Source organism: Arachis stenosperma, chromosome 3 (genome assembly GCF_014773155.1).
Source record: "Arachis stenosperma cultivar V10309 chromosome 3, arast.V10309.gnm1.PFL2, whole genome shotgun sequence".
Lineage (NCBI taxonomy): Eukaryota > Viridiplantae > Streptophyta > Magnoliopsida > Fabales > Fabaceae > Arachis > Arachis stenosperma.
Genome location: NC_080379.1, coordinates 164,979,048 through 165,004,384, shown reverse-complemented (window position 1 = coordinate 165,004,384; position 25,337 = coordinate 164,979,048). Strand labels below are relative to the sequence as shown.

The following is a 25,337-nucleotide window of genomic DNA, read 5'->3' as shown; positions in this document are numbered from 1 at the left end:
AAAAAAAACCTGCTTTTTAAAAAAATACATATATAATTTTTAGATTAAAACAATAATTCTTATGTGAAAAATTAACTTTTTCATACAAAACTTAGTTATTTTTTAAAATTAAATTTTATTTTTAAAATCAATTTATTAATTTTATAATTAGTTAATAGTTAATTTTATTATCTAAAATTAGTTTAGTTTATTAGCCTAAACTAAATTTTTGTTAATCAAAATTAAATTTAATTTTTTAGTTAACTTTATTTACATGCAATTTTACATATTAATAACAAATTTTAAAAATAATTATATTTATAAATTTTATTTTAATATAAATATTATTGTATAATTTTTTTGTTTAAATTTTTTGGCCCTCCAAAAATTTCATTCAAGCTCCGCCAACAAACAGAAAAAAAAAAGAATATCTTTTCGTTTTGGGTTTTGTTGTTGAAGAGAGAAAATAAAAAGAAAGAAGAGATGGTAGAAGAAGCGGTGGTGAGTGGTGAGTGTGAGTGGCCGGTATATCATGCATGTTACACACATGAATGAAGAGATGGTAGAAGAAGCAGTGGTGAGTGGTGACTGGGGAGTGTGAGTGGCCGGTATATCATGTTACACACATGAATAAAGGGAAGGTGGGAAGCAACTTTACCGCATGGTTATCAAACCTGGATCGGTCTATCCGGTCCGATCGAAAAATTGGTAAACCGAACCCTAAATCGGTCCGGGTTACTCTGCTAATCATTCTTGCTATTGAACCGTAGAAAATCCTCCTCTGTTTACATTGTGAGACCTGAAACAACAATCTTGCCATAAAACTCCTCATGGACCATAAAGCCTTATGCACGAAAGGACGATGCAGAAGCAACGAGGCGTGTAAGAGAATGGTCAATAAAGGCAGTGAAAGATGGCATGAAATTCCCACAGTGCACACAACATCACTACATTCCAGCTGTGATATTCTCTACTTCAGGCTATATTGGCAACCACTTCCATGAATTCATAGACATCATCATCCCACTGTTTCTGACTTCTAGACAATTCAATGGACAAGTTAAATTTGTCGTGTCCGAAATGCGTCCTTGGTGGATTTCTAAGCTCCAAGCAATTCTCAGTAAGCTGTCCAATTATGAGGTCTTGAACATTGGCAAAGATAACCAATTTCACTGCTTCCCAGGTGTGAATGTTGGTCTCAAAAGGTATCCGAAAGAACTAAGCATTGACCCTCAAAAGTACTCTTATTCCATGAAAGACTTTAGGAGTCTTCTGAGAGACTCTTATTCACTGAAGAGAGTTGATGCAATCAAATTGAGAGAGGAGGGTGAAGATGAGAATAATAAGAATAAGAAGCAGCAGCCAAGGCTTTTGATTCTTTCAAGAAGAAGAACAAGATCATTCACTAACACAGCTGAAATAGCAAAGATGGCTAGAAGCATGGGATTCGAGGCGATCGTAATGGAAGCTGGTGGAAGCATGTCAAGCTTTGCAAATGTGGTGAATTCTTGTGATGTGATATTGGGAGTTCATGGAGCTGGCCTCACTAACATTGTTTTCCTTCCTGAGAATGCAGTTTTGATACAAGTAGTTTCTCATGGTGGTTTTGAATGGCTTGCCAAATATGACTTTGAATTGCCCTCAAAGGATATGGGACTAAAGTACTTGGATTACAAGATAAGTGTGGAAGAAAGCACTCTTATTCAGCAATATCCACGAGATCACATGATCATGAAGCACCCCCCATCCATTGGGAAACGTGGATGGGAAAGATTCAAGTCTGTGTATTTGAAACAACAGAATGTGATGCTAGATCTCAATAGGTTTAGGCCTAAATTGCAGAAAGCCCTTGAACTATTGCAGTGGATGAGTCTTTTTTTGTTATATTTATCCATTGTTTTTCAAGTAGTGTACAGAATAAATGATGAACAAAGAAGTCATCACGTGGCACAAAATATTTGTACTTGAGGGAGAAACAATGCTCAGTGGAGTCCAGATTACATCTTGGAATAACAAACGATTTACCATGTGCCTTGTGAAATTAAATTGAAGTTGGTTCAGATGTTTACTGTGGGAACTTTTTGTATCTTTATGATGTATAATAACGGCAAATGATAATAAGTGTAGAGTTATTTAACTGAACCAATTGCATGGTTTTAGTTGGTTCGTCCATTATGTATTTATCGATCTCGAGAGCCACCATGTTGTGTATTGCTTGGAAGGAGTCTTTGACCCTTCTATGGATGCTTGTTCTTATTCCACTTGTCTTCATTGTCTCCTTTATTGTTAGCTTTTGGACTTTTGATCGCCTAAAATATAGCCTATAGTCGAACTTAAAATATAAATTTGGTCTTTGAAATTCCCAACTCCTATTAAATAGTTTCAACTTTAAAATATGATTGAGTTAGTCACTGAATTTGTGAAATTGTGAATCTCTTACATCTCTAATTCAACTGTCATCTGTAACAGTAAAGTGACATAATTTAAACTTCAATACAATTAAATAGTTGTACCAAATTAATTAATTGAATTTATGTTAGTCTTTCTGTCAAATACCAGTATAAAATCAATTAACTAAAATGGGTTTAATTAATCAATTTAGAATACATATTTGATCATGCTGAAATTTTAGTCATATCACTTTATTGTTGAAACTATCACACAAACATTTTAACGCTACATGTCTATGTTAGCGACAGTTGAATCAAGGATGAAGGAGATTCATAATTTATAAATTCAGGAGCCAATTTTTTATTTTCAAAAGTCATAGACTCCTTTAATGACCAAAGTAAGCATTACTTCATTTATACTTCTTAAATTTTATATTTTATTCTTGAATAGTAAATTATTTACACATTCATTTTGTGCACCACAAGGATAGCAACACTAGTTTTGAACTAAAATATGGACATAATGACGTAATTATTTTAACATTAATGCTCATACAATATAATATACGATTAAAAATTCATATTAGTTCAACGTAATGTTAGTCTGTTACATTGGAGAACGACATGTAAGTTCTGCGATTATACTAAGCTTTGGTTTAAGCAACTATAGACTAATTGCCTATTAATCTATTTTTCTTTATTTACGGAATGGTTTAAAAATAACTAACGTATAATAATACTCTCTGAGATTATCTTTTTCTTCATTTGTTCTTCATCCAAAAGTAAACAGCAATGCCACCTCATTATATTAATAATATGGTATAAGAATTGCATTTTCCCTTTACATTTCTCAGTTCACTACTTCATATTTCAATATAAAGACGAAAGGAATTATAAGTAAAAAATTGTTTGTAGGTGTACCAAGTCCCGTAGTATATATACTACATTTCATTCAAATGGACGATCGGCTAACTTGATTAATGTAAACCTGTTTCCTAAGCAGCTACAATATACTTTAAAGAATAGTGGACAGATATGCCTTCCAACTTCCACATCAAAAACAATGAATTGGAAGAATGCATGATCAGCATAGATTAGTGTCCTTAGTCTGAACGGCAGCTGCTCAGCCTCCCAATCTAGAGCTGTTTTCCGTTTTGCTTTGAAACTCGGTGGATTCTGGATGGAATCACCCCTTACAAGAACAAGGACTCCCAGATCTTAAAAAAGGGCACAAGGCTCAGATTTATAATTAGATTCTAGTTCCCTCACTATTAGTAGCTCCATACACTTACCGTTGAAATTGTGACTGGAAAGACGAAACCAGTGCCTTGAAAATGAACATGTTCTTCCTCGGTAAAAAACCATGTAAAAATGATCTATCCAGGATAGAGATCTATTAATCTTTATCTTGTTGATGGCTATGCTATAGGAAGTTTAGCACCGTCTTTTTTAATAATAATTTTAAAAATTTTTAAAAATTAATTAGGGTACTCATAATTAACCATAGATTACAAGTATATTTATTTTATTGGATTAAATTAAATTAAATTAAATCGTTAATTTAAATTATTTGAAAAAAATTAACATGGTAAAAGAAGTAATTAGATAACTTGTTATTTTTAAAATATAAGATGCTTACTAGCCATACAATATCTTTGTTAGAATTCGTTCATTACTTGCCATTTATTATTTGAATTCATTTTAAAAATAATATAAATTAATTAGACAATACTCATAATTAATCATACAAATACAAATATATTTATTTTATTAAATTAAATTAAATTAAATTATTAATTTAAATTATATTCATCTAAAACATTTTACAGCGGATAAAAGAAGTTTTGCACATAACATGGTTAGTTTTTTTAATTTTTAAAATTTAAATTATTATTTTTTTAAATTAAATATTTAATTATGAGTATAATAATACAAATATCTAATATTTTAGTTAAATTACTACAATAATACACGTATTTCGGATGCATGTAAATGATAAATTGTTTACTTCTTATATATTTAAAAAAATATTTTATTTATTTAATTTAAATATAAAAACCTGCATAATTTCCTCTCTTAAATTACTACATTAGTATTTAAAATCTGAAAATTACTTAAACAACCATTCCTTTATTTATGTAACACACGTAGGCTGGGTTTGGTAAAGCTTTTTCAGGAGGTGCTTGTGCTTTTAAAAAGCACAAGCACGTCATTTTGTGTTTGGTAAATTAAAAAGCTCAAGTGCTTGTGCTTGCGGCTTTTAAAAGTTAGGGGTACTTTTGAAAGCATCTAGGAGGGAGCTTTTCAAAACTGGCTTATGCTTACCAAATTTTTTTCATTTTCCCGCACATATTTCCGCTATTATATTGCCATTAAAATCTTTATATATTTCTAACTTCTCTTCCTAACCTTCATAAAATCTAACACAATCTTCATATATTTTTTATTTTTCAACCTAATCTTCACAAATTTCAACACAAATACATCTCTATCACATATTAGGTATGAACTTCTATCTATTTATATTATTTTTTTTGCGTTAATTTTGTATTTTTTCAGTAGATCTATTATCTTTGTTTGTTTTTTTCTGTTCTTTGAAACGGGAAGAGGTTGATGAAAACCAATCATAAAATTTTTTTTGCATGAGCATTAGTCCAAATTATAATAACAACATGTATATACATATGTAAATATAGATATATAATCATAAGAGTAGTTTATTTGAGATATGTGTCCCATTTTTTATGATCTGTAAAGGTGAGCCAATATACATAGGTGGGTAATGGACGTACCCAGTACTAACATTGGATTACATACAAATTTTATGATACTTATATAAAATTTTAAAGTTAAAAAATAGAAGAATTTATTTATTATATTTATGTTTATTATGAATTTTTTATTTTAACATTATTTTATTTTAAAATATTATATAAAATTTTAAAGAATTTGAAAAAAAAAAAATTATTTTTTTGTTATAAACATGTTTATTATAATTTTTTCAACTTTTAAAAGCTGTTTTACCAAACACAATTATGGTGCTTGTACTTATTAAAAGTCATTTTTAATTTGATTTTACCAAACGTAAGTACTGCAGCTTTTAAAAAGCTGTCTTTTAAAAGACAGCTTTCATAAGCTACTTTTAAAAAGCAAAAGCTTTACCAAACTAAGCCATAATATACTACTTTTCTTTTATCCGTATAATATATAAGAGGATAAATTTCAAATGTACTAAGTATATTAGTCTTCTAATTATTTTAACTATTAATTTCAATTACAAAAATATATAATATATATTAATTAAAATTAACTGTTAAAATTAATAAAATACTAATGTTCTGAACTTTCTATACACTATACATTATACCTACCCTCCTACTTCTATTTTATTTTTTGACCCGTAACTTACATGATTTAACTGCACGTCTTTATTCATGTATGTTACATGATACATATTTTTCTACTTCTATTCTATATAAAAATATAAACCTGACCTATTGTATTGCAACACAGAACTCTTCAAATATAAGTTCTATCATTTGAAACTGGCTTGTTCTTCTTTATAAATTTCTCATAAACTTCTCATAAACTTCTTAACTCCACAACTTGTGTAAAAACATATAAATTAGTTCATGGAGGGAGAATACGATGATAATAATAATACAGTATCTTTATTGAAGTTGGTGTATTCGATCAAAATAAATTAAGGTCAGTGATGAAAGAAATAAAAAAGCAAATATATTTGGCAGGACTTTTAATTATGGTGAATTTTTTTAATTTTGTTATTGAATTTATTGCAATAATGTTCGTTAGTCATGTAAGCTCGTTAGTCATGTAAGCGTGTTGATTCTCTCCGGCCATTTTTCATGGCCACTTCCTTAATAAAGAATGTAAAAAGAACTCACCACTAAACCAATGCTTAAAGGAAATGGTCATGGAAACGTTAGAGAGAATCAACACGCTTACGTGATCAATAAATATTATTGAAATAAATTCAATGACAAAATTAAAATTTTTTTACCATAATTAAAAGTCTTTCCAAATATATTTGCTTTTTCACTTCTTTAATCATTGAACTTAACTTATTTTGACTGGATACACCAGATTCAACAAAGATACTATATTATTATTGTTATTATTTTCGTATTCTCTCTCCATGGACTAAATTATATGTTTTTACACAAGTTGTGGAGTCAAGAACTTTATATGAGAAGTTTATAAAGAAGAAGAAGCCAGTTTCAAATGATAGAATTTATGAAGAGTTCTGGATTGTAACACAATAGATTAGGTTTATATTTATATATAGAATAAAAGTAGAAAAATATGTATCATGTAACATATGAATACAGATGTTCTGTTAAATCATGCAAGTTAGGGGTGAAAAAAATAGAGTAGAAGTAGGAGGGTAAGTACAATGTATATTGTATAGAAAGTTTTTAGAACATTAGAGTTTCGTTAATTTTAATCGTTGATTTTAATTAATATGTATTATATATATTTTTGTAATTGAGGTCAAGAGTTAAAATAATTAAAACACCAATATATTTAATAAATTTAAAATTCATCCTCTTATATATTATATGAATAAAAGAAAAGTAGTATATTATGTATGTTACATAAATAAAGGGATGGTGGTCTAAGTAATTTTCAGATTTTAAATATTAATTTAGTAATTTAAGAGAAGAAATTATGCAGGTTTTTATATTTAAATTAAATAAATAAAATATGTTTTAAAATATGTAAGATGTAGACAATTTATTATTTTAAAAATACTTTATCCAAGATACATATATTATTGTATCGATTTAACTATAATATTAGGTATTTGTATTATTGTACTCATAATTAAACATTCGATTTGAAAAAAATAATGATTTAAAGTTTTTAAATTAAAAAAGCTAACCATAATATGTGCAAAACTTCTGCGGTATAATGTTTTAGACAATATTACGATGATGGTTTGATTTTAAGTTTTTCATTCTATCCATTTTTTTAAATAATTTAAACTTTTAAAATTATAAAATTTTTAATTTAAAATTTAGATGAATATAATTTAAATTAATAATTTAATTTAATCTAATAAAATAAATATATTTATATTCGTATGATTAATTATGAGTACTGTTTAATTAATTTTTAAATTATTTTTAAAATGAATTCAAATAATAGATGCCTAGATGGTAAGTAATAAGTAATAACCGAATTCTAATAAAGATATTATATGACTAGTAAGCATTTTATATTTAAAAAAAACAAGTTATTTAATTATTGCTTTTACTATATTAATTTTTTTTCAAATAATTTAAATTAATGATTTAATTTAATCTAATAAAATAAATGTACTTATAATCGTATGGTTAATTATGAGTATCCTAATTAATTTTTAAAATTTTTTAAAATTATTATTAAGAAAGACTGTGCTAAACTTCCTATAGCATAGCCCATCAACAAGATAAAGATTAATAGATTATAGAAAGTTTCTTAAATTTTAAAACTATAATTACAATGATTTTTAGTTTTTTTTCTATTTTTAAATTTTAATATTTTATATGATCAAAAGTTAACATATTAAAATTTGTAGTCATTACCATTTTTTAAAAGATATTCATATATCACAAAAAATATATAAAAATATTACAATAATATTATTATTTTCTAAATATGTGATAAATACCCTAACATTACTACTCTATACCTTAAATATTAGTTTTCTATCTAATGTTAGCTCAAATAACAATAAAAAATTGTATTATTGCAATGCCTAAAATTTATTTTTTACAAATTACTTCTTTTTTTATTGTTAGAAAGACGCTCAGACATCACATAATCTGACATGAACAAATGTAAAAAAAATAAAAATAAATAAAATAAAATAAAATAGTATCTTTATATCTTATATAAAAATAAACAAAATACAATACAAAACAAATTATTAAAAAATCATAGGAAGTATAAACATCCTTTAAATGCAAAAGCTCAAAGTGAAAACTTTTGGATATGATTCATTGCAATGAATTGAAGAGAAGAATATTCTTAATCATCAAATTTAAAATAGAGATGTATATTAAATTGTATATCTTATGGATAATTGTGTTGATATTTATTCTTTACATCAAGCATTTTTGAAAATATTCAACACATTCACTCAATAAAATACTCAATATTATCATCAAATTTAAAATAAAGTAGTTGTGCCATATCAAATGGTGTATCTTACTGGGTGAATGTGTTGATACTTGCTCATTACATCAAGTTTTTTCCTTAATGAGATCAAGTTTATGAATATGAAGAAGAAAATTTGATGCAGAGAATAAGTATCAAAGGTCCTATCATTATGGTTACCTTTAAATATATATGCATCATAACCTTTAGGGATCATTCCTTAGTAGCATGGAAAAGTTAATGTATTTGTGCATTGGGGTTGGTGCAGCACCAGCAGACATGAGCTGAGAAGCAGTCATTAAATCTTTGATGTTGTGCAGCCTTCAAACTCATAAGAGCCTCATGCTCTTCCATAGTTGGAGAATCAACAGTGGCAGCGTTGTCCACAGCATCATGATGATGAACAAAGTTGCCGTTGGTTCCATTTTTTCAGAACCCTCTTGCAAAGTAAAGACATGGCTTGTACCCAATTCACACTTCTTCATCAGGCATCCTAAAGAACGCGTCACTAGCAGAGTAACTCCTCCTATGGAAGAAATGGCCATGGCCATTGTTTTTGACAGCACCCATGACCCAAATCAAGTCTAATTGGATCCACAGCATCCTCATTATTATTCAGTGACTGTTGAGAAAAGAAAGGTAATCACCCATTTCTTGCTCATCAACAAAAGAGTCACGAGAACCATCACTCCTCACACGGTGAAGGTGGAATAAAGGGAAGGTGGGAAGCAACTTTCACGCAAGGTTATCAAAACCGGATCGGTCTGGCCGGTTCGACTGAAAAATTGGTAAACCGAACCCTAAATCGGTCCGGGTTACTCTGCTCATCATTCTTGCAATTGAACCGCAGAAAATCCTCCTCTGTTTACATTGTGAGACCTGAAACAACAATCTTGCCAAAAAACTCCTCATGGCATGGACCATAAGGCCTTCTGCGCGAAAGGACGATGCAGAAGCAACGAGGCGTGTAAGAGAATGGTCAATAAAGGCAGTGAAAGATGGCATGAAATTCCCACAGTGCAGACGTGTAAGGGAACTTTTTGTATCTTTATGATGTATAATAACGTTAAATGATAATTAAGTTTAGAGTTATTTAACTGAACCAATTGCATGCTTGTGGTTGGTTCGTCCCATTATGGATTTATCTCCAGAGGCACCATGTTGTGTATTGCTCGGAAGGAGTTTCTGTCCCTCCTATGAATGCATGTTCTTATTCCACTTGTCCTCATTGTCTCCTTTACTATTCGCTTTTGGACTTTTTGGTCGCCTAAAATATGGCGTATAGTCGAACTTAAAATATAATCCAATTTAGTCTTTGAAATTCTCAACTCCCATTAAAATAGTTTCAACTTTAAAAATGATTGAATTAGTCACTAAATTTGTAAAATTGTGAATCTCCTGCCTCTCGAATTCCTCTGTCATCTGTAACAGTAAAGTGACATGGCTTAAACTTTAATACAATTAAATAGTTGTCCCAAATTAATTAATTGAACTTATGTTAGTCTCTCTGTCAAATACCAGTATAAAATCAATTAACTAAAATGGGCTTAATTAAAATGTGGACATAATGACGTAATTATTTTAACATTAGTGCTCATACAATATAATATTCGATTAAAAATTCATATTAGTTCAACGTAATGTTAGTCTGTTACATTGGAGAACGACATGTAAGTTCTGCGATTATACTAAGCTTTAGACTAATTGCCTATTAATCTATTTTCTTTATTTAGGAAATGGTTTAAAAATAACTAATGTATGATAATACTCTCTGAGATTATCTTTTTCTTTATTTGTTCTTCAAGTAAACACCAATGCCACCTCATATTAATAATATGGTATAAGAATTGCATTTTCCCTTTACATTTCTCACTTCACTGCTACATCTTTCAATATAAAGACGAAAGAACTTATAAGTAAAAGTTGTTTGTAGGTGTACCAAGTCCCTTAGTATATATACTACATTTCATTCAAATGGATGATCGGCTAACTTGATTAATGTAAACCTATTTCCTAAGCAGCTACAATATACTTTAAAGAATAGTGGACAGATATGCCTTCCAACTTCCACATCAAAAACAATGAATTGGAAGAATGCATGATCAGCATAGATTAGTGTCCTTAGTCTGAACAGTAGCTGCTCAGCCTCCCAATCTAAAGCTGTTTTCCATTTTGCATTGAAACTTTCTGGATGGAATCACCCTTTACAAGGACAAGGACTCCCATATCTTAAAAAAGAGCATAAGGGCTCAGATTTGTAACATTTAGATTCTAGTTCCCTCACCATTAGTAGCTCCATACACTTACTGTTGAAATTGTGACTGGAAAGATGAAACCAGTGCCTTGAAAATGAACATGTTCTTCCTTGGTGAAAAACCATGTAAAAATGATCTATCCAGGATAGAGATCTTGTAGATTTGAGTCAGCTCCATTTAGCACGTTTTGATGAAGTTTTCTTATCTTTCTTGTTGCTCTTTTTCAAAAGCACAGACATATGGCTGGCAACATCACGTGAAGAATGCATATCACCCTTCAGCCATAGAAGAGCCTCGGCAGCAGCAGATTTTTCTGCTTGTTTCTTGTTGCTGCAAGGCTGGCCAACAAAATCCAAGCCATTAAAAATGACAGTGGAACGGAATTGGTTGTTCTTCAGTTGCCTTGTTTTGTAAGTTGGTACTTCATGTCCAGCTCTGTTAAGTAATGACTGAAGCTGGTTTTTAAAATTCTCAGCCTCTACTCCAGCACTACTTTTGGAGTTTGTTGCCTCTTTTACTTTGGGTGCAGGTGTGGCCCGACGACCAAATACGAATCTGCCATCACAGTGGTCCTCAGATATCACCAATCTAACAGCTGAAAGAAGCTCGTCATGCGATTGTGTATCGAACATGGGATCCAGAAGCTGGCAAAACATGCAAAGCATAAAGTAAATTATAAGTATGTCATGGACTTGGAGATTCTGAAAATTGAATGAAGAATAAGTCTTTACACAAATGAATAATGGCTAGAAGAATTTGAGAAGTGCAGGAATATAATAAAAACTATGATCAATTGGATTGAACATACTTTTTTCTGTATCAGTTCCTCCAGCTCCCCCTTCAACCGCAAGTAAGTGTTAGCTAATTCAGGTTTCATGAAAAATTCCAAATAACCTCCCAACATTTTTAGGTGACCATCCTGTCAAAAGAATCATATGCTCACCAAAAATTGCACCACAATAAATAGTCAAAAGGAAACAACTGATCTGTGAAAAGTGTTGAGGAAATAAGCCATAACTTACCAATCCACCTCTGGATATATTCCCACCAAATAAGAGCAGCACTGAATCAGATATACCAGTCGAATCCCTAAGGAATACAGCATTCACTTTCACCTTTTCATTAAACACCAACCATGGGTATGGAATCTTGGGTACACTACCATTTACAGAGTTCTAGACAGCACAGAACCAAGAGATAAAAGAAACCCAAAATTAAACTATTAGAACTTGGGTGGATTACTTTAATCCAATAAAAAAACTGGGTTACAAGAAAATGAGAATTGGTAAAACAACATATATTTGAATGAGAAACTTACACCATACAGAAGAACCTGGCCATCCTCCATTGTTTTCAGTGCTATTGACTTATCTTTGTTCTGCAAAACACAATTTGCATGACTTCACGTCAACAACATTTACAAAATAAAATGACAACTAAAATATAAATAAGATAGTATTATTCCACATCACAAGTTTTTGAATTGATGGAATCAACTCCCCGTGCTATTGTCTGTTGTTTATATGTCCTTGAAACAATAGCCCATATCAACAGGAAAACTGAGTACAAACTCAGGGGAGCACAATTGTAAGGAAGTCCATACGCCTCCTACTTGTGTATGTGTGTGTCACTCAGGCATGTTTGTTTAATGAAAATACCATTAGTAGAATTAGAAAATGGATTCTGCAGATGTAGTAGCAGTACAATACACACACTGATGCATATGGATGTACCAAAGTAAACACTGACACACATGGAAAGAGAGGGGGAAAAAAGAAGAGTGAAAATTGGAAACTGAAGTAGAATTAGCATAAACAAAAGATTACCACAACAGATGATACTCCAGGAAACAAACCCGCACAGATGACAGCTCGGACAAGATGCTCCTCCTGACTCCATCTACTGTAGGTCTCAGAATTGTGATCAACCAACCCAATATCTTTAAGCAAGTAAAAAAATTGCTTTCGAAGAGAGTCAATGGCCCTAAGTGTTTGAGAAGAAAGAAAATTTCGCCAACAGTACTCGTAGCCAGCTTGCTGAGCTTCAGCCTCTTTCCAACCCTCATAAGCTCGGACAAGTGCAAGATGATCACTATAGTCACGAGCAGAAAACTGGGCCTTAGCAGACTCTGCAAGCTGTATGAAACATGCATATAAAACAATTAAATACAAAGTTAAGCCTTTTCTGCCTCACACATAGCATATTGATTATTTTAATCCTGCTTGATAAATTAGTGATAATATTTGTGCGCTAAAAAGGAATCAATAGAAGCCATTTTTTCTCAACATTAATATGCTCTACCAGAGAGCATGCTTGATACTTGATAGGCCCAACATACTTAATCAGGTGATATTGTTAAACTTTAGTTCCAATATTAATATTCCAAAAAACAAGTGATGTCATCACATGATAACATAAAAAATGATAAAATCCACTATTTTTCTAGCAAGATTTACATCCAATGTCAAGGGAAAACGATAGTCATGGTGACTTACATCCTTCTTGTCAGCTGGCATCACAAAAGGATCCCTTACACTAAGACCAGCAACAACAGTCATTATGGGATCCAAACAGTTGAAGATAGCGCCCAGAATGAGCATTTTGCCGAGTTTGGGCTCCACAGGAAGCATTGACAACTTGCGCCCTGGAAAGTAACAAATCATTATGACAATATCAGCAGTTGTTCTCTCTTATATAGCTAAATGTAATATTGAAAAAGAAGAGCTTGGATAAACCCATGACAGGAGAAACTTTGTTGGAAGAATAAATGGGAAGGGAAGTTGAGAGCAAGAAACAATAAAGTACTAGTTCTTCTACCTAGAACTGTCAAATTTTCATTGTCATCCAAGGCCCCAATTATCTTCAGATACTCAACAGCATTTTGAACCTGCAGAATCAAATTAATTGACAATACAATTAATTAAATAAAATAAAACTTATATAAGTTGAACATGTGTTAAAATTTAGTGTATACAAGTCACTGGTAGCGGACTTAATTAACAACCGTCGTATTTCAGCACAAGTTCCAAAAATATGCACAATGAATTTTTACCGATAGCGCCTCTGGTGGCTGGAGAGCTCTAGCTAAGAATTCAGATATGCTTCCAAGTTGTAAACTTTTGATTTGCAAACATAAGGACTGCAAAGGTGTTCTCAAAAGTTCGGGCAATTGATAATCAGCAAAAGCATCATAAACACATCTGGGATATAGATGGTAGCATTCACCAGGTTGAACACGACCAGCTCTTCCTCTTCTCTAAAGAAAAGAAATTGAAACCTTTTAAGCAACAAAAATAAGTAAATCCATATACTTCATGACAAGAAGTAATTTGGAAAGTATCAAACATTGTGAATCTATATACATCTGTATGTTAGCTAAACTATACAAGAATGTCTGTGCATGTGACAGCAACAATTCCATCTGTTCCAGTTGACACATTATTTACAATCTAAAATTATTCGATTTTTGTTGTAAAGAAAATACAGCTGATCCTGATCCCATTACCTGATGAAAAACCAAAATTTCAGGAAAAAATTACGGATCAACGGTTTTTCTAACATTGTTCTCAATTTTTCTAGGTCTTCCTTAACCAGTTTAATTTGACAATGTTCAACCTCAAAGGGGTAAATAATCAATATCCACAAAATTAAATAAACAATAAAAAAATACCTGCCGGGCAGCAGCTTTTGATATCCAAGATGGAAGTAAACAAGGAGTGTTGTTTAGTGCATCATATGATGTCTCTTTAGCTTTACCACAATCAACCACAAAGACAACATCATTGATGGTAATACTAGTCTCAGCCATATTAGTTGCCAGAACAATTTTCCTCACCCCACCTTCAGGGTTTTCAAATATCAACCTCTGCAGAAGAAAAGAAAAAACAGGAAAGCAAACAAAATTTATAAGAAAATACATTGCGATGCGTAAATATGACTAGAAATATAAGGTGAGAAACAGATGTTATTCAGTTAATCGCTTCAATATGACAAGAAATCCAACACTCCCCCATCTTCCGCAGCAAAATAAATGCAAGCGTAACAAAGTAAGTCCCTTAGATACGCAATTGCAGCAGTAAATGGATGAGATTAAATTCATGCTCTACAAGACTCTTGATTCCAAGTTGCATTTTAAAATATCTCCCTTCTACAATCTAATAATCTGAAAAAAATGTTCCCCGAAGCCAGTAAAAAACAACCCATTTTTAATACCTTTACCCTCAATAAGCTTAAGAGGGAAACTATATAGCACTTTGATATCTTGAATTAAATCGCAAACTAGACTGTGGCAACTGTTTTTGCTGGCTTCTTTCCAGCCTATTACTATGAACATTACCTGCTCAGTGCTGGCCATGGATCCATGACATGCAAGAAGCAAGACACGGCTGGGATCTCCTAACAAAGGATGAGTTTGGAGCTTATCCTTCAAGGAGTTTATGTCATCCCACCCAGTCATAAAAACCAAAACAGCACCTGGCCTTTCATTCTTGACAATGTGAGAAAGCACATGTTCAATAAGGTTAAAACCAAGTGAGTCAGGGCACCAGCAGGACAATGACTCCCGAGTGCGTAGACTATATCCATGGAAGTCTGCAACTTCTAGCGCATCCTATACAAACTCATAGAGAAATGAACAGAATTAGACCCAAAAAGAATAGCTATAAAAGCAACAATGTTACAGCAAGTTACGCACCTCAACAGCAGAAGCAATTTGGCTCTTTCTTTTCCGGAAAGCTAGAGCCTGTTTCTGCATTTTCCATGTTTTTTCTTGACCATAATCATCAATTTGATTATAAGGATTCAACCGATATCCAGTCATTTCCAGAATATCCTCCAGAAAACGTGCTCGGACTGGATATGTAAAACCCTATAATTTCACAGGCCATAAGATCAAACAGAGAAGGGTATTTTTAAAGACAACTATAAGCAAAATGAGAAATCTATGCATGACACTTTGTGAAATATTTAACAAGCAACTACTACTGAGACCTGACTGAAAAAAGAGCTGTCTTTATTTTACAAAAGAAATTTTTTTAGAGAAAGTGAATATGGTATAAGCTGTTTGTGTCTGGAGCTTACAGGAATGTGCATAGTTGGAGCACCATCAAAGTAGGAAGAGAAAAGCTCAGCATTTAAGGTTGCACTCATCAAAATTAATCTCAAATCAGGACGGCGAGGAAGAAGCTCCTTCAGGACAATCAAAAGAAAATCTGACAAAAGTGAAAACCAGTGGTAAGTAAACTTGTATTGCAATCAACAACACTGGAATACATGTTATATATGACTACCTTCATTCATTCCACGTTCATGAATTTCATCAACAACAACATGAGTTACACCATTTAAAGTCCTATCCACTAGTAGTCTCCTCAATAATACACCTGTGGTACAAAAAAGAAGACGAGTATCCCTTCCTTTCATACCCTCCAACCGAACTTTGTAGCCAACCTTCAGAAGGACAAATTAGATAATATAAGTTAATAAGTAGTCATAAGTATAACAGATACTTCAAGAACCAGAAAGCCCAAAAGATTGACAAACTAACAGATTCTCCCAATTTCTCCCCACGTTCTGCTGCAACTCTTTCAGAAACAGACATAGCAGATATTCTTCTAGGCTGAGTACAAATTATGTTACATCCAGCACCACGTCCAGCTTCAATCTCAGATTCTAGTATGTACTGGGGAAGTTGTGTGGTCTTACCACAACCAGTTTCACCTGAGACAACAATGACCTGCAAATTTTCATTAATGACACGAATTAATATAAACTATCATTCAATAAAAGCATATCAGGATTCATAGTCTCAGCAATAAATGGTCCTACATAAGAAAAAAATTTGCAACTTATGTCACGAATTCTGAATTATAGCTTGCTAAGAAATTATAACATGTGCCAATTTAATAACTAACCTCTATAACATTAAAAAAAAAAAAAAAACATGATTCAGAGTATTTTATTGTGGTAAATTTTGCTGATCAGATTGAATATCATCCATTCATGATCTGATTGATAGCACCTTATACAACTAAATTAGTCTCTATTATGTATGTTGTCCAGAAATGTATGTTCCAGTGTCTATGCTCTCCAAACGTGTCACAGTCATACAATCGATCACGGATAGCTGCATTGTTACAACTCATTACTCACTTCACATCCCTTAACTAAATTTGTAACTGTGGTTCCAGTGCTAACAAAGCATGAATCTCAGAAAGAATTGTAATATGACAGTGACAGCATTACATAACACATGGGACACATTTTTCCCTTTTCACCTGATTATTTGAAATGACTTTCAAAAATGCATCTTTCTCTTTGAATGCAGGAAGACTTCTACGAAATTCGAGCATCCTTTGCCCTTCAGGAGACCCCTACGGATAAACCAGCATCTGTTATAAATTTCTAATAGCTAAAATTGTACAAGGGGACATTTATACACACAAATTTTCACAGATAGAGAAGATCAACAAACATCTCAAATCATAAGTCATCAAGCTCAGAAACCAGATAACATGAATCAAAACTCACAAACATCTAGAATATTCAATTATTGCTCATTACACTCCAGTCAAAAGAACTACAATGAAACAAACAACTTTTTAAATTTGTTAATATAAGAACTATTACTCATTAAAAGTGTATTCAAACATAACAGATATAACTATTACAATAACGATCAGGGCTAGACCAATAAGGTCGTTAATTGTACTTAGATTTCATAAAGTTGCACTCACAATACGAATGAGACTTGAATTGAACCAGCAATAAAAATGCTTTTATTGCCGAAACCCAAAAACCACAAATTAAGTACTGGTAGATATTCAAAAAAGAACACGCAACACTCTTTAAATGCCAACTAAGAATATAATGGCAAATAAGATGCAATTTAGATAGGGTTAATAAACCTGCCAATCTTCTTGCTTATTACGCAGTTCCAAACTTCTTCGCTGAAGGATTTTCTCCTTGACAACAGAATTATGGATCCTAGGCACTGGCTTCTCATAAATCCCATCATTGGTGTGAATACTTCCAGCATCACTTGATCTATGCAAAGAATCATCAAAAGAACCTAGCCTTTTGGTAGGCTTTTGTGAAAGATGGGCACGGAGATGAGTATCTACTTCTCTATGAATACCAAAGGGTAAGATTACCTGCAAGGGCACAGAAAAATCAGTCAATCAGAGCATGAACATGCAAGGGGATAAAGAATTTACCAACCACCACAATTTTTAAAGTGTTAAAACAATTAATAAGGCTGGTGTTTGTTAATAACTCTTAGTGCAGAAATAAAAGGAAAAGAACAGAAAACATCAATGCAATGTGATACCTCTCTTTGTGGACGCTTATCATCCAAATCAGGGCGGTAATTTGGCAGAGGTGCTTTACTAAAGACAACAACTCTTGCATATTGTCGGCTGCCCAGGGTAATTTTGTTCAGAATTTAACAAACAGAATTGAGAAAACCTATAAATAATGATAACATTAAGGTACCTGTATAGATCCATTCTGGTAGCTAAAGCTGAAAGTTGCTCATAATCACGCCGGTCCTTTTTCTCCCTGGACACAACTTCTTGCTCCTCGTTATTGCGGAGAAGCATGGTCAGCTTCCATCTCCACTCATCAATGTTTTCAAGAGTCGACTCTCCCTAACAACCAGCAAGCAACTTCCTTTGTCAGGCAAAACAATATATCCATAAATTAAAAATTACCCCTTGCAAAGTATCAGATTATCCAAATTGAAGTCCACCAGCAAAGCAAATAGATGCACTCTCTCTCTCTGTAAGCATAAAATAAGCTTTTCCATCACTTTGAGAATTACGGAAAATCTTTGTATTCAACCGAGGAATTTCAAGACTCAAGTACAGAGAATACACACGGCTGCAACAAATTCAATTCACCTGAATTTTTTCTAAAATAAAATATCACAACTCTTAATAAGTGGCTTTCATGTATCGCAATGAAAAACAGATAGTCGCCTTGTGAATGGAAACAAACCATTTGTTGCTGAGCCGGAGAGCGTGGAGAGGCAAGTTCCACGTCGGATTCATCATCACTGGAGAAGTCTTGGTAGGCAAAACGGCCGTAATTGGAGTTGCGTTGACGCCAAAACGGCAGAGCAACGGTCCTCTGCTTGAAGCGCTGCCTGTCGTTCCATTCCAGCTCAACCGCCCCGGTTGGCGCCGCGGAGCATGGGTGGAGACGAAGATGAGAGGCTATGGTGGGGCGGAGGTGAAAGGCCCTGAGGCCAATTAAGTGGGAGGTGGCGGAAGGAAGAGAGGGCCTGAGAGGCCTGAGAGGCCTGAGGGACATGGCGGTTGTGGTTGTGAGTCTGAATCTGAAGTAGCTCTGTAACATGGTTGCAGAGACAGTTGAAGTGAGCTCCGCTGTAACGCCCCCAACTCGCTTCAGGACTTTTTGGGGGTTTTAGCTTCGCCCTTCATCCCTACTGCCTTCCGGGATATTTACACATTATTTTTAATATATATTTTAAGAGGTAATGTCTTAAATGCTTCTCAAATTTCTAATTCGTTCCAATTAAGTTTTTTACTTTTTAAAATCACTAAATATACTCCTCATTTTATAAGATGTAAGTCTCTGTTAGTTCAAATGTTATAAGTCATTTTAAAATTATTAACGTGTACAGTTAAATGTCAATTTTAACAGTTTATTACAAATTGATATAGACAAACAATGAATTTTATTCAAATTAGTATCTCAAATCTGATTAAAATATTTAAATTAATCAGTACATAATTATAAAATTCTAACTCTCAAATTTTTATCTTTAACATATTTTTCTTTTTTCTCATTTTCATCATTTATTCTTCCTTCTTCTCATTTTTTTATCATGCATCTCTTCTTTCACTCACTCATTTTTTTTATTTCAATTGTTTTCTCACTTTTTTATTTCCATTGTTTTCTCTCTTTTTCTCATTTGGTTGTTGGTGAGGATCTATGATGGCTTCAATAGCCTCGAAGCACCGAAGTTCTCAATGGCTTCATTTTTTCTATTTCAATTGTTTTCTCTTTTTCCTAATTCCTACTATTGTTGTTCAGAGGGAGCTTCAGGATTTGTTTTGGAAAATCGAATTTCTTACCTTAAATTTTATTCTTGATTTTATACACAAGAGTGTTGACTTTCAGAGTGATAATACAACAACTACACAAATTAGCAACCATTTTAATATGGTGAAATATATGGTAAAGATGTTGTTTTAAAGATGTGCTATGTGGTAAAATTTGAACCACACATTCTAAAACCACACTTTTAACTTAAAACCGTAGCCCTTTACAAAGAAAAGCGTCACCTAATGGAAAAAACTAGTAAATTAGAAGATTTAAGAGAAGAAATAATTAATCTATCAAAATTAATAGATCAAAAACTAATGATCTTAACTAATGTCAATAGTAATGACACTGAATTTTTAAAATCAATACAAAACGAGTTTTCCCAAAATCTTAATTTTACTTTAAGTTTTATTGAAGGTATTCAAAAACCAGAAAAAACTTATATTTCACACGGAGTTTCTAAAAAATGTTATCATGGAGATAATTATCCCCATCTTCATCATACTTTTAATCCACAATTAAATTCGATAATAGATATGCTTGAAGAAATATTAGTCTCTCTAAAGTTTCAGAAAAATAAAGAAAAAGAAGAGCCTAATATAATAAATAAAATTGAACAAATTCTTGATAAACATTTCCAAAAAGAAATTCCTAAGAAAGAAGAAATCCAAAATAAAATCGATACAACAAATCTAATGATTAGACCGCCTCTAAAATTATGAATATTGATGAAAAATTAGAAGAAGTTACAATGCTTTTTAAACAATTAAAAATGGCTCAAGAAGACAACTTTTTGGAACAAGGTTTTCAGATTAAAGAAGAACCAGAAATCTCTGAAAGAGAAGAATATGTTTTAGACTATTCAAGTGATGATGAACCAGTACATCCAGTACAAGTAAAGGATGAAGCTGGAACATCTGGGAATAATAATCAAACCCAATTTAAATGGGAAACAGGTTTTGAAAATTATGCCTTTAAAAAAGGATTTATAAGCAAAAATTCGAAATATACTAAAATACCATCAAAATATAATCCTAAAATTCAAGATCTAGAAGGAGAAAAAATGCTTGATCTAGATTGCAAAAAGAACGAAAAAGAAATTTTCGAAGATTGGATGAACTCTTTTCTATTAGAAGCTTATACAAACCCAAAATTAAATGAATTATCTGAAATGGATATCTGGAATTTCATAGGTTTCCACACTAAAGGAACTATACGAAATTATATGTTATCAATAGATAATAAAATAATAGAAGAATTAGCTGCAAAAACAACAGCTTATGATAGAATAGCACACATAATGAAAGTTCTATACAAAGAATTTTTTGGAAAAAATGTTATAGATCATAGAAAAGAAATTTCTGAAAAAGAGTATTTAGAAGCAAAAAATCATTTGGCCAATATTCAAATATTCGATCTATGCTATATAGAATCCTATATTTGCGAATATAGAATATATTATTATAAATTAAAAGAAGAAGATAAAAATCATTATCTTAGCATGTATATCACAAAACTTTCATATCCTGCTAACGAAATCATCATGGGAAGATTTATAAGAGAAATAAATAATAAAACAATCGAAAATAATTTCAGTGGAGCAACATTTGCTATAAGAGAGGAAATAAAAGAACGCTGTATGCAAGAAGCTACTCAAAAAAGATTTAATAATATAATTAGAATTTGTTGTCAAGATAACGAAGAAATTCCTCAAAAATATGGTTCTAATAAAAATATTCGGAAATACCATCCTTATAAAAATATCCAAAGAAAAAGAAAATATCACTTTAGAAAAAGAAAATATTATCCAAATTGGAGAAAAAAGAGATATTTTAGGGAAAGAAGTATCAATAAAAAACCAAAGAATTATTGCCCAAATAAAAAAAAAAACTGTAAATGTTGGTATTGTCAAGAAGAAGGACATTATGCAAATGAATGTCCAAAAAAGAAGAATAAAAAAGACTTAACTAAACAAATGGAAATCGCAAAAACTTGTTTTATGGAACCTCTAGAAGAATCTGATGATGAACTAAAATATATTTTTGAATATGTCTCAGAAACAGACTCAGAGACAAACTCAGGAACTGAGTAATAGTGCTACGTTTATTACTGTAAAAATTACAGAAAAATTTATTAATGCCTTCATAGACACAGGGGCAACAAAATGTTTTGCAAGTTCAAATATAGGACTTAATTGGAAAAAGTTAGAAAATCCACTAAGAATTAGAATAGCCGATAAATCTATACACAAAATTAATTTTAAAGCAGAAATGATTGAAGTCTTCATTCAAAATTATAGATTCATCGTTCCATCTATATATAAATTAGAATCTGGAATAGATTTAATTATAGGAAATAATTTCCTAAAGCTGTATCACCCTTTTATCCAAGAATTAACATATATAGTTCTAAAAGCCCCATATGATTCCTCTCTAAATCAAAGGGCAAAATTAATAAAAATCCCAACCACTACTATAAGCGAAATTTTAAAATTCAAAATATTTTCAATTCTAGAAGAATGTTATTTGAACCTTTATTTCCAGATAAAAACTCCAAAAAATGACCTTGAAATTAAAATAGAAGAACTTTTAAATGAAGTTTGTGCTGAAAATCCTTTAGATATTAAAAATACAAACAAAGAATTAATAAGTATTAAGCTAAAAGTTCCTACAAGGGAAATAAATGTTCCAAATAGAATTCCCTACTCAGCTCGAGATAAGGAAGAATTTTCATCTGAATGTAAGGATCTTTTAGATAAAGGGATTATAAGACTAAGTAAAAGCCCTCATGCGGCTCCAGCCTTCTATGTTGAAAACAATAACGAAATTAAAAGAGGAAAACGAAGAATGGTTATTAATTATAAAAAAATGAATGAAGCAACCATAGGAGATGCTCATAAGCTCCCAAGAAAGGATTCCATTCTAGAAAAAATCAAAGGAGCAACTTGGTTTTCATCGCTCGATGCAAAATCAGGATATTGGCAACTTCGTTTAGACGAAGAAACAAAGAAATTAACTGCCTTTACTTGTCCAACAAAAGAATCAACAGGAGTATTACTCTACGAATGGAATGTCCTACCATTTGGACTAAAACAAGCTCCAGGTATTTATCAGAGATTTATGGAAGAAAATTTAAAAGATTTAAATGATTTTGTTCTAGTTTACATTGATGATATACTAATATTTACAAAACAAGATAAAGAAGATCATCTTCAAAAATTACTAATTGTCTTAGAAAGATGTAAGGAAAAAGGTTTAGTCCTTAGTAAAAAGAAAGCTAAGATAGCAAAACAAGAAATAGAATTTCTTGGATTAATTCTATCTACTGAAGGGAAGTTAAAACTTCAACCAAATGTATTAGAAAAAGTAGATTTATTTCCTGATAAAATGGAAGATAGAAAACAATTACAAAGATTTTTAGGATGCATAAATTATATTTCTGATCAAGGATTTTTAAAGAATATAACAGATTATACTAAAAACTTATTTTCAAAAATAAGTATAAAAAAGAATTGGAAATGGGAAGAAAAGGATAGCTTGCAGATTCAAAAAATTAAAGAACTTTGTAAAAATCTTCCAGAACTTTATATTCCGGAAGAAGATGACTATTTAATAGTAGAAACAGATGCTTCAGACAAGACCTGGTCAGGCTGTCTAAAAGCTAAAAAAGCTGAAAAAAGCTTGAACAAAGAAAAAGAATCACTAGATTCTAAACATTCCTCAAAGGAATTACTATGCAGATATATTTCTGGAACATTTACACCAACAGAACAGAGGTATACTACCCATGAAAAAGAAACTCTAGCAGCAATAAAAACTATTAAGAAATGGAGGATTGATCTACTTCCAAAGGAATTTACATTACGAACAGACTCAAGTTATTTAACAGGTTTTATTAGATATAATTTACAATCTGATTATAATCAGGGTCGTCTGGTAAGATGGCAAATGTTTTTATTACAATATCCGATAAAAATCGAGTACATTAAAGGAAATAAAATATTATTGCAGATACATTGACAAGAGAATGGAGTTCATTGTCAACACAATGAATCAAGAAATCCAGAAGCTTGAACAAGAGCTTGAAAGGTGCAATCATTGCCACCAGCTAAGAGCTAAAATTCATTCTATCAAGAAGGCCATGGAAGCCATGAAAGTTCCCCAGCAAGCAACATTACCTGCTCCAATACCAATGCTCGCAACACCATCAGAGTTCAGCCAGCTAAGCGTGGTGGACCAGCCACAAAACCCAAAACCAATTTTTTCTGAAAAAATCCCTGAAAATAAAACTCTGGCAGAAATAGTTAAAAAATCAACTCAGGATAAAAAATATTATGTCATATATAATGGCCCAATGAAAGGAGTTTACGATGATTGGGCTAAAGCAGCCCCATTCACCCATCAGCCCAAAACTATTCACAAAGGAGGATTCTTGACAATAGAAGAGGCAAAAGAATCCCTCAGAGAATATGAAGTGCTCCATCCAGAGCAAATTCTAAAAAGAGCAGAAAAAGCTCCAGTACAAATCCAAAGAACAGCCCAAACCCAAAGGACTGGACTAATGAAAAATATTCCCACAAGAGCCGAAATAAATGACAAGAAAAGGGTCTGTAGATCAAACTGTAGAGAAACCTTAAATCTGGTTCTAAATTGGACTCTAGACAAAAGAGCAATATTGGGATATTATCCCATTAACAAAGAACAGCTAACAAAGCTGGTAATCTTCCCAGAGGCTTCACCCTCTGATACATATCAGTTTTTCCAATACGGATTAATTGATACAATCCTAATTTTTGACAATTTAAATATCATTAAAGAATTTCCTGCAGGTTTTATAGATGCAGTGAAAAAATTCAAAAATATGATTGATGCAAGAGAACCAAGAGATATATCCCTAAAATTTACAAGTAGTCAGCCAATCTTCAATGAAGAAGGAGAATGTTTGATCCCAGCATTTCAAGTAATTTTCATGTCAGTCTTCCCAGGAGATTTTCAACCAATAGAACAAGTTCAAGATCTATCAATTTATAGCGACGAAGGAAGATTGGCCAGTACATTGGCAAGAGTCTTCGAGAGAGCCCAAAAAATAAACAAAGAATCCAGAACAAGAATAAACTACAAAAGCAGAAACACTCTAATTGTTTCTAGTAAGAAAAACCAAATTGAATCAAGAGAGATGAGACTTCTAGTGGATTTTGAATCAGCATTTTACAACTTTTCTGGATTACTGGAAAAACTTCCTGACGGGATAAGGAGGAATCTATGCCATTTACTAAAAGACAAAGAAGACCATAGGTGCCAGCTGTGCGCCTCAGAAATGTCTGAAGAAAGCAACAATGCTGAAGACCCCACCCACATGGGAAAAGAAGAGGATGAGACATCTGAGTCATCCATCAACATTATTGTTGAATGATGTAAGAGCTTTCGTCACAAGGCACCAATAATGTAGTTGGTGCGAATTATTGCTCAATGACGTAAGCAAT

At 31.9% G+C, this 25,337-nt stretch overlaps 2 protein-coding genes and 1 pseudogene across 3 annotated transcripts; 2 read left to right on the top strand and 1 right to left on the bottom strand.

The window, feature by feature from the left end:
* Window positions 1-526: 526 nt before the first annotated feature.
* On the top strand, window positions 527-1,947 carry LOC130967209 (alpha-1,3-arabinosyltransferase XAT3-like; annotated as a pseudogene).
* An 8,385-nt stretch (window positions 1,948-10,332) lies between these two features.
* Window positions 10,333-19,225, bottom strand: LOC130968644 (DExH-box ATP-dependent RNA helicase DExH3). Of its 2 annotated transcripts, XM_057894032.1 has the most exons (19): window positions 18,782-19,225; window positions 18,278-18,432; window positions 18,114-18,201; window positions 17,692-17,937; window positions 17,062-17,157; window positions 16,332-16,520; window positions 16,075-16,234; window positions 15,866-15,996; window positions 15,480-15,653; window positions 15,123-15,395; window positions 14,457-14,651; window positions 13,839-14,042; window positions 13,604-13,673; window positions 13,282-13,430; window positions 12,613-12,921; window positions 12,105-12,164; window positions 11,809-11,961; window positions 11,595-11,705; window positions 10,333-11,430 (listed from the first exon to the last, which is right to left on the bottom strand). In XM_057894032.1, exons 1-19 carry the CDS (start codon window positions 19,139-19,141, stop codon window positions 10,954-10,956), a joined length of 3,600 nt encoding a protein of 1,199 aa, XP_057750015.1. In that variant the 5' UTR covers window positions 19,142-19,225; the 3' UTR covers window positions 10,333-10,953. The 2 variants fall into 2 exon arrangements, with proteins under 2 accessions (XP_057750015.1, XP_057750016.1); XM_057894033.1 differs by lacking the exons at window positions 11,809-11,961; window positions 12,105-12,164.
* A 4,656-nt stretch (window positions 19,226-23,881) lies between these two features.
* On the top strand, window positions 23,882-25,267 carry LOC130967208 (uncharacterized). The gene has a single exon (XM_057892024.1). It carries the CDS (start codon window positions 23,882-23,884, stop codon window positions 25,265-25,267), a length of 1,386 nt encoding a protein of 461 aa, XP_057748007.1.
* Window positions 25,268-25,337: the final 70 nt, after the last annotated feature.